The sequence below is a fragment of the Mobula birostris genome, chromosome 13 (genome assembly GCF_030028105.1).
Source record: "Mobula birostris isolate sMobBir1 chromosome 13, sMobBir1.hap1, whole genome shotgun sequence".
NCBI lineage: Eukaryota > Metazoa > Chordata > Chondrichthyes > Myliobatiformes > Myliobatidae > Mobula > Mobula birostris.
This window is the reverse complement of record NC_092382.1, coordinates 62,571,663-62,581,503: the sequence shown is the minus strand read 5'-3', so window position 1 is coordinate 62,581,503 and position 9,841 is coordinate 62,571,663. Positions and strand designations below refer to the sequence as shown.

General features: G+C 44.8%; 1 protein-coding gene and 1 long non-coding RNA gene across 2 annotated transcripts; one reads left to right on the top strand and one right to left on the bottom strand.

The window, feature by feature from the left end:
* Nucleotides 1–259: 259 nt before the first annotated feature.
* Nucleotides 260–9,483, bottom strand: LOC140206897 (uncharacterized). The gene is made up of 4 exons (XR_011888417.1): nucleotides 9,313–9,483; nucleotides 4,081–4,314; nucleotides 3,350–3,475; nucleotides 260–637 (listed from the first exon to the last, which is right to left on the bottom strand). It is a non-coding gene; the product is annotated as an uncharacterized lncRNA (long non-coding RNA).
* On the top strand, nucleotides 1,925–4,968 carry LOC140207407 (uncharacterized). The gene has a single exon (XM_072275935.1). It carries the CDS (start codon nucleotides 1,925–1,927, stop codon nucleotides 3,296–3,298), a length of 1,374 nt encoding a protein of 457 aa, XP_072132036.1. The 3' UTR covers nucleotides 3,299–4,968.
* Nucleotides 9,484–9,841: the final 358 nt, after the last annotated feature.

The window sequence follows — 9,841 nt, the reverse complement described above, 5'->3', positions numbered from 1 at the left end:
GGTGACAGAAGTTAGTGATCATAATGCCATGAAATTCAAAGTAAAGATAAAAAAAATAAAGGTCTGGACCATGGGTTGAGGTTCTAAATTGCAGAAAGGTCAATCTTGATGGTATCAGAAAGGATCTGACAAGTGTGGTTTGGGACAGGCTGTTTTCTGGCAAAGGAGTACTTGGTAAGTGGGAGGCCTTCAGAAGTGAAATTTTGAGGGTGTAGAGTTTGTATGTGCCTGCCAAAATAAAAGTTGAAAGGTAACTGGTGCAGGGAACTTTGGTTTTCAAGAGATATTGAGGCCCGGGATATTTTGTTCCTCGAAATGCCTCAGACTGTTGGGTGCTACCAAAACTCATTAATCAATATCATAATTCCATGCCCTGAGCCCATCTGACTTTTCTTTAGTCATCTGCTGTAGGTTTCTAAAAGCTTCCCAATAGTTTTTGCTCTATATTTTGCCATCCCTTTGGCTTTTCTGTTGGTTCGGCATCTCATTTCAGCCACGGTTGTGTCCTCCTGCCTTTCCAATGCTTCTTTTGGATGTATCGATCACTCAGCTCCCGAATTGCTCCCAGAAATTCCAGCCATTGCTGCTCCATTGTCACTCCTACCTTTACCCTTCCAAACAAGTTTGGCCAGCTTCTCTGTCATAGAAACATGGAGAAGTTCAGTTTGGAAACAGGCTATTTGGCCCATTTAGTCAATGCCAAAAAAAACATTTAAGTTGTCTAATGCAGCTACCTGCACCGGGACCATTGCCCCCCATACCCCTACCATCCAGACCCCCATCTGAACTTCTTTGAAATGGTGAAGCTGACCTCATATTCACCACTTGAGCTGGCATTTCATTCCACACACTCACAACCATTTCAGCGAAGAGCTTTTCCAAATATTCCCGTTAAATTTTCACCTTCCCCACTTCCCCACATCCCCACAACTTCTGGTTGTCATCCCACCGACCTCACTGGAAAAAGCTGCTTGCATTTACCCTATCTATACCCTCATAATTGTGTATACTTCTAACAAATCCTCAAAGCAATGCATAATTTCCTTGTTTATGTTCAGAGCCTTATTCAGATGTATAAGATGATGAGGGGCATTGTTTGTGTGGATAGACAGAGTTTTATTCCCAGGGCTGAAATGGCTAACACGAGGGGCCATAGTTTTAAGGTACTTGGAGATAGATACCGAGGGGATGTCAGGGGTAAGTGTTTTACACAGAGAGTGGTGGTAGTGTGGAATGCACTGCCGGAATTTGTGCGAGAGGGTTTCAGTAACTGTGGGGCCAGGTCACAGATTGGAGATGACAGAAATGCCCCATTCTTACAGAGATAGGAAGAGCATCAGAGAATTTGATGGTCATTACAGATACCAGCACTGTGCCCAGTTAGATGATCTCTCCTTCCAACTTGGGTTGAACTTCACTGTAACAGCGTGATATCAGATCACACCTTGACAACTCAAGTGATGTCATCTGAAATGTCGTCCTACACCCATTGATGGATTTTGTAAATCTTTTTACAGGTTAAAACTGACAAGGAATTTGTCTACGGGAACGTTGAACACAACACGCTAGTTTTGCTGTCTCTGTCCAGATATTTAAGAAGTGGAGCAAAGGATTCACTCCATCATCCTTCCTGCTCAGACTGTGGGGAGGGATTCACTCGCTCATCTGACCGACTGGCACGCCCGTCATCTTACACGGGTGAGTTCCCACTCATCTGCTCAGACAGTGGGAATGGATTCACTCAGTCATTTCAACTGAAGGTACATCAGCAAGTTCACACTGGGCAAGGCCATTCACCTGTTCTGTGTGTGAGAAGGGATTCAGTCAGTCTTCCCACCTGTGGACGCACCAGTCAGTTCTCACTGGGCAGAGGCTGGTCATCTGCTGAATTTGTGGGGAAGGATTCACTCGGTCATCTGACCTAATGGCTCACAAGCGAGTTCACACCGGGGAGGGACGGTTCACCTGCTCGGACTGTGGGAAGGGATTCACTTGCTCATCTAAACTGAAGGTACATCAGCGAGTTCACACTGGGGAGAGGCCATTCACCTGCTCAGACTGTGGGAAGGGATTCACTTGCTCATCTAAACTGAAGGTACATCAGCGAGTTCACACTGGGGAGCGGCCGTTCACCTGCTCAGACTGTGAGAAGAGATTCACTTGCTCATCCCAACTGAAGGTACATCAACGAGTTCACACTGGGGAGAGGCCGTTCACCTGCTCAGACTGTGGGGAGGGATTCACTTTGTCATCTCAGCTACTGAGACACCAGTTAGTTCACACCGGAGAGCTACCATTCACCTGTTCAGACTGTGGGAAAGGATTCACTCGGTTATCTAAACTAAAGGTACATCAGAGAGTTCACACTGGAGAGAGGCCATTCACCTGCTCAGACTGTGGGATGGGATTCACTTGCTCATCTAATCTGAAGATACACCAGTCAGTTCACAGTGGAGAGAGGCCGTTCGCCTGCTCAGACTGTGGGAAGGGATTCACTCGGTCATCTCAACTGAAGATACATCAAAGAGTTCACACTGGAGAGAGACCATTCACATGCTCAGTCTGTGGGAAGGCATTTGCTCGGTCATGTCAACTGAAGGCACATCAGAGAGTTCACACTGGAGAGAGGCCATTTACCTGCTCAGACTGTGGGAAAGGATTCTCTCAGTCATCCACCCTAATATCTCACCAGCGAGTTCACACTGGGGAGCGGCTGTTCACCTGCTCGGACTGTGGGAAAGGATTCACTTCATCATATCAACTGAAGGTGCATCAGCGAATTCACACTGGGGAGAGACCGTTCATCTGCTCAGAGTGTGGGAAAGGATTCAGTCAGTCATCCAACCTACAAGCACACCGGTCAGTTCACACAGGGGAGAGGCCATTCACCTGCTTAGTGTGTGGGAAGAGATTCACTCGGTCATCTAAACTGAAGGCACATCAGAGAGTTCACACTGGGGAGAGGCCATTCACCTGCTCAGACTGTGGGAAGGGATTCATTCAGTCATCCACCCTAATGGCGCACCAGCGAGTTCACACTGGGGAGCGGCCGTTCACCTGCTTGGAATGTGGGAAGGGATTCACTTCATCATCTCAACTGAAGGAACATCAGCGAGTTCACACTGGAGAGAAGCCATTCACCTGCTCAGAGTGTGGGAAAGGATTCACTCAGTCATCCCACCTACAAGCACACCAGTCAGTTCACACTGGGGAGAGGCCGTTCACCTGCTCAGACTGTGGGAAGAGATTTACTTGGTCATCTCAACTGCAGAGACACCAGCAAGTTCACACTGGGTAGAGGCCGTTCCCCTGCTGTGAATGTGGGAAAGGATTCACTCAGTCATCTAACCTTGTGTAACTCTCGCTTCAGCTAGCAGCTTAATATAGGGGGTGATAGCCCCCCCAGCCGAGCCAAACTTAAGAAATCTCGTTTGGGAGGATGCTGCGTGATCTGTCCCCTGTTACCATCAGTACCCTGAAATAACAAACAGACAACAATATGTGATTAAACAATTAAGCTTTATATTTCTTACTTTGACTATATGGTTAGCGAAGAACAAAAAGGGCCCACTCTCTCCATTCGCATCTTCTCATCTCTCGCTGGCAAAAGACCACAAAAATCTCTCTTCCAGACTCACAAGAAAGAACATTTCACTCATTGGATTGCTCCGCACTCCAAAACCCTGTTATCTCTAGTTGTAACCTAAACATTGCTGCTACAGAGAAACCATTACCTCAGCAGTGAAACACTGCACCGAGGCCGTTACATTAGCAGTGAAACCTTACAGCATGTTACACTTGTGACATACTGCTGGGTTCACACTGGGGAGAAAGTTTCAATAAGCTGCATGCTGGATATTTGTCCATCACCATTGCTGAATGCAATTTCGAGACTGACTGTCGGTGCTGAACTCTGTAATTATTGCTGCTGCTCACCACACCCAGTCCTGCACCCTGGTCACTGGGCATGGGAGGAGTTTCTTCTGCTGCATATTCACCTTTAAAGGGACTGCATCTGAGACAAATAAATCAGTTCTATTTTAAACTCTGTGTCAGGGACTTAGTGAATTTATAACTCACCTAGTGTTCAGTAGAGAGTCAGCTCAGGCTGGCTGGACCCTGCCAGTGATTCTGTTCCATGACAGTCCTTTTAAGTCCTCTGCTGTTGTTCATCTCTCGCTCTCCCTGTGGGATGGGTTCCAAACAGTCACCACTCTGTGGGTGAAGAGGTTTCCCTTGAATTTTCTGCAGGCTGAACAAGTCGAGCTGACTGCAGTTCTATCTGAGATATCCTTCGCCTCTCAAATCTCTGGGCTGAGGAAGAATGACATTGGGAGTTAACCTCCTTATTCAGGGCTCATTTCCACATTACATGTCATTTTCTGTGCTTCTAAAGGGTTGTTAGAAAAAACCACTGTCCTCTAAAGTCTGAAATCAGAATGGGAAACCATTGGTTGGGTGTTCAACAGAGCAGGGTCAGAAACCAGCAGCAGGTCTGCACAGGGCAGAGTTTGAGGCTCTGGACGATGTTCAGGGTAAGAACGTATGATGAGGAGAAGGGAATCAGCAGCGGGGCGTGGCAATGAATGACAGAGTAGCAACATTTGGAAGCTGATTGACAGAGAAAATAATTTGGTTATCTGACTAGTGACGCAAACAATGCCTGTGGTGAGGTGCTCCATTGGTCGAGGAACGTGTGTGTTGGGAATGGTTTTATCTATTGAGGGAGTTGTTCCCACTTGTTTATCCTGTAATATTATATCTGAATGGTTATTATGGATTGTCCTGTCTGAAATAATGTATTGATTATCATATAATTTGTAAGATTTTGACTCTAAAACCGGACCAGGCTTGAATTTATGGTGCCTTTATGAAGTGATGGAGGGCATTCATGAGTTTGTATTTTAAAGCAAGATTTAAATATATACTTAGAAGTTTTATCTGACTGTTGTGTGATTTTTTTTTCATGTGTGTTCTTTCCAAGGTAGTGTTAATCTAAATGGGTTTGAGTGTAAATAGTCTTTTCTAAAGTTATTTACCTTTGAAATGGATTGAAATGGGACAAAGATATTTTCACTTTAAAAAAGCTAATGTTGGTATTGATGAAAGTGTTTATTGCCTTCGTTGTATTTGTTAACTATTGAGCTCTGTTTGGCAAGAGTTTTTTTAAGCCTTGAACTAAATTTTGTCAAAGTTTTTCCCTATTTCGCACTACTTTCTATTTTCTTTGCTTGTTGATATTCCAGATACGTGGGTATCAAGAGTCCCGAGGAAGGGTCTTGGCCTGAAATGTTAATTCCCATCCCTAGATGCTGCCTGACATGCTGAGCACCTCCAGCACTTTGTGTGTAGTTCTCTAGATTTCTAGTATCTGCAGGTCCTCTCGTTTCCCAGATACATTTCTTGTAAGAACAAGCCAGTATTGGGGTTGTGTGTGGCTCTGTTTGTAAAATATTAAATAAAATCATTAGAAAGAGGTGGCATAGGGTTGGAAGGTGTAGAATCTGTGGGTAGAATTAAGGAGCAATAAATGTAAAAAAAAATCCCTGATGGGAATTGTATGGAGACCTCCAAACAGTAGTAAGTGTGCGGTCCACTGATTACACAGGGAGGTAGAAAATGTGTGCCAAAAGGGCAATGTTACAATAGTCATGGGGGATTGTCATGCAGGTGATTAGGAAAATTAGGACGGTGTTGATCTCAAGAGGAGGAATTCCTGGAATGCCTACAAGATGCTTTTTTAGAGCAGCTCGAGTTTGAGCCCACTTGGGGCTCAGCTATTCTGGATTGGTTGTTGTAATGAACTGGTATTAATGAGGTCACTTAAGTTCAAAGAACCCTTAGGGGCAAGTGATCTTAATATTAACAAATTCACCCTGACCTTCAAGAAGGAGAAGCTAAAATCAGATGTGGAATAAAGTGAATTAGAGATGCATGAGAGAAAAATTGGTCAAAATTGATTTAAAAAGAACACGGGCAGGGATGAAAACAAAGCAGCAATGGCTGGAATTTCTGGAAGCAATTCGGAAGGCACAGGATATATACAAACCCCATTTCCAGAAAAGTTGGGGTATTTTCCAAAATGCAATAAAAAACGAAAATCTGTGATATGTTAATTCGCATGAACCTTTATTTAACTGACAAAAGTACCACCGTGAGAGAGTCCAGTTCCATCCCCACAATATCACTCGCCTTACGGAAGAGTTTGTTGATTCTGTTGGTGTCTGCTACCCTCAGCCTGCTGCCCCAGCACACAACAGCAAACATGATAGCACTGGCCACCACTGATACGTAGAACATCCTCAGCATCGTCTGGCAGATGTTAAAGGACCTCAGTCTCCTCAGGAAATAGAGACGGCTCTGACCCTTCTTGTAGACAGCCTCAGTGTTCTTTAACCAGTCCAGTTTATTGTCAATTCATATTCCCAGGTATTTGTAATCCTCCACCATATCCACACTGACCCCCTGGATGGAAACAGGGGTCACCGGTACCTTAGCTCTCCTCAGGTCTACCACCAGCTCCTTAGTCTTTTTCACATTAAGCTGCAGATAATTCTGTTCACACCATGTGACAAAGTTTCCTACCGTAGCCCTGTACTCAGCCTCATCTCCCCTGCTGATGCATCCAAATATGGCAGAGTCATCCGAAAACTTCTGAAGATGACAAGATTCTGTGCAGTAGTTGAAGTCTGAAGTGTAAATGGTGAAGAGAAAGGGAGACAAGACAGTCCCCTGTGGAGCCCCAGTGCTGCTGATCACTCTGTCGGACACACAGTGTTGCAAGCACACATACTGTGGTCTGCCAGTCAGGTAGTCAAGAATCCATGATACCAGGGAAGCATCCACCTGCATCACTGTTAGCTTCTCCCCCAGCAGAGCAGGGCGGATGGTGTTGAACACATTGGAGAAGTCAAAAAAACATGACCCTCACAGTGCTCGCTGGCTTGTCCAGGTGGGCGTAGACACGGTTCAGCAGGTAGACGATGGCATCCTCAACTCCTAGTCGGGGCTGGTAGGCGAACTGGAGGGGATTTAAGTGTGGCCTGACCATAGGCCAGAGCAGCTCCAGAACAAGACTCTCCAGGGTCTTCATGATGTGGGAGGTCAATGCCACCGGTCTGTAGTCATTGAGGCCGCTGGGGCGCAGCGTCTTCGGCACAGGGATGAGGCAGGACGTCTTCCACAGTACAGGAACCCTCCAGAGCCTCAAGCTCAGGCTGAATACATGGCAAAGTATTCCACATAGCTGACGGGCACAGGCTTTGAGCACCCTGGTACTGACACCATCCGGTCCTGCAGCCTTGCTTGGGTTGAGACGTTTCAGCTGTCCTCTCACCTGTTCAGTCGTGAAGCCCACTGTGGTGGTTTTTTGTGGGGGTGGGGTATGGTCATGACAGCAGGGTGGGGGACTGTGAGGAGGGGTAGGAGGGGAGAGTGGAATATGTGTTGGTTGGGAGCCGAGAACAGATGGCTCTTGTGGGGGATGGGCAGGGGTCACAATGTCAAATGTTAAAGAACAGGTTAAGTTCATTGGCCCTGTCCCCACTGCCTTCAGCTCCTCTGTTGTTAGTTTGCCGGAACCCAGTGATGGTCCTCATCCCCCTCCAGACCTCTCTCATGTTGTTCTGCTGGAGTTTCCACTCAAGCTTCCTCCTGTACATGTCTTTAGCCTCCCTGATCCTGGCTTTCAGGTCCCTCTGTATTGCCCTCAGCTCCTCCCTATTTCCACCTCTAAACACCCTCTTTTTAGCGTTCAGGATGTCCTTAATGTCCTTTGTCACCCATGGCTTGTTATTTGAATAACAAAGGATAGTTCTCGTCAGAACATTGCAGATGGATTGCATAGGTGAGCTAGCCAGTAATATTAAAGAGGATACCAAATTTTTCTTCAAGTATTTCTTCTCTTCTTCATGTGCCTTGTGCGTTACACACATGGGCGAACATGGCTCTCCACCTTGAATGATCCCTCGCAGCGTCAGTGATATCTCGCACACTTAGATCTGTTAGTCCTTTCACAGTGTCCATATATTTTCTTCTTTGCCTTCCTCTACCGTGTTTCCCAGGCACATGGACTTGTAATGTGAGGCATTCTATTTCTGATGACATGGCCCAGGAATTCAAATTTCCTCTTATTTAATGTTCTCATGAAATATCTTTTTGTATGGGCACGTTGGAGTACTGACTCATTAGTTACCCTGTATGATATTTTCAGCATTCTTCTAAGAAACCACATTTCTGTTGCTTCTAAGTTTCTTTGGAGTTCTGGTGTAAATGTCCATGTTTCAGAAGCATACTGCAAGATTGACCAGATGTAACATTTTAGTAGCCTAAGTCTTGTCATAGAAATGTGTCTGTTGGTAAAAATAGGTTTCATTTTTTGGAAGTTGGTTTTGGCAATGGCAATTCTTTTTGTCTCTACTTTACTTCTACCATCTTGTGATATAAAACTACCAAGGTAATTAAAGCTGGTCTTTTGTTCAATCTCTTTGTTTCCTATGTACAATTGGCAGTTGGGAGTATCCTGCTGTTTTGATATTACCATACAGTTTGTTTTTATACAGTTGATGGTTAGACCAGAATCTGCACTTCTTTGGACTACTTTGTCTAGGACGATATGTAGGTTTTCTGCAGCACTTGCTATTAAGGTGGTATCGTCTGCATATCTTATATTGTTGATGTTAATTAACACCTCCAATTTTATCCCATCTAGGTCTTCTATTTCTCTGAGAATCATTTCACTATAGGTATTAAATAATTCTGTTGAGGCAACACATCCCTGTCTAACTCCTCATTGAATTTTAGTCCAACTGCTTATATTACCATCAATTTTCACTACCGCTGTTTGATTCCAATATAAATTTTGAAGCAGTTGTTGGTCCCTTCAGGTACATGCAGTGTAAAAGAGAGGCAGAAGTGGATATCGGACCACTGAAAAATGATGCTGGAGAGGTAGTAATGGGGTGGGGGTGCAAGGTGATGGCAGATAAACCGAATAAGTATTGTACATCACTCTTATCTGTGGAAGACATTGGCAGGAATATGGAAGTCCCAGATGCCAGTGGTCAGAAAGTGTAGTTACTTTGCTCGGGAGAAGGTTCTCAGGAAACAGAGATGGCCTGAAGGTAAATAGGTCACCTGGACCAGATGGTGTACACCCCAGAGATCTGAAAGAGGTGGCTGAAGAGATGTGGAGGCATTAGCAATGATTTTTCAAGAATCGTTAAGGAAATTATATCCTAAGAAGTTTTTTCCTTCACTACTCCCCCTCTCCCAGTTTCACCTATCACCTACCACTTCTTCAACCGCTCTTACCCCCACGCTTCTTCCTCTGACGTCTCATCTTTTTTTTCCCAGTCCTGATGAAGGGTCTTGGCCGAAACATTGACTGCTCACTATTTCCCATATATGATGCCTGGCCTCCTTGGTTCCTCCAGTATTTTGTGTATGTGTTGCTTGGATTTCCAGCATCCACGGATCTTCTCCCGTCCTTGATAAAAACAAAAGCGGGGTCATATAATATAGCAAGAAAATTGTGGGAAGTTAGAGGATTGGGAAGGTTTTACATACCCAACAAGAGACAACTTAAAAAAAAACACACAGGAGAGACAAGATGAAAAATTAAGGTATGTGTGCCAATAATATCAAGTATCCAAAGTTTTTCAGATATATAAAGAGTAAGAGAGAGGCAAGAGCTGATATTGAACCTCTGGAAGATGATGCTGGCGAGTTAGTAATAAAGCAAAGAAACAGCGACTGAATGTAATAAGTATTTTCCGTCAATCTTCACTGTGTAAGACACTAGCAGTATAAGACCATAAGACATAGGAGCAGAATTAGGCCA

Excerpts from the sequence above, each read along its gene's own strand:
- LOC140207407 (XM_072275935.1), top strand. The coding sequence starts at position 1,925 with ATGGCTCACAAGCGAGTTCACACCGGGGAGGGACGGTTCACCTGCTCG.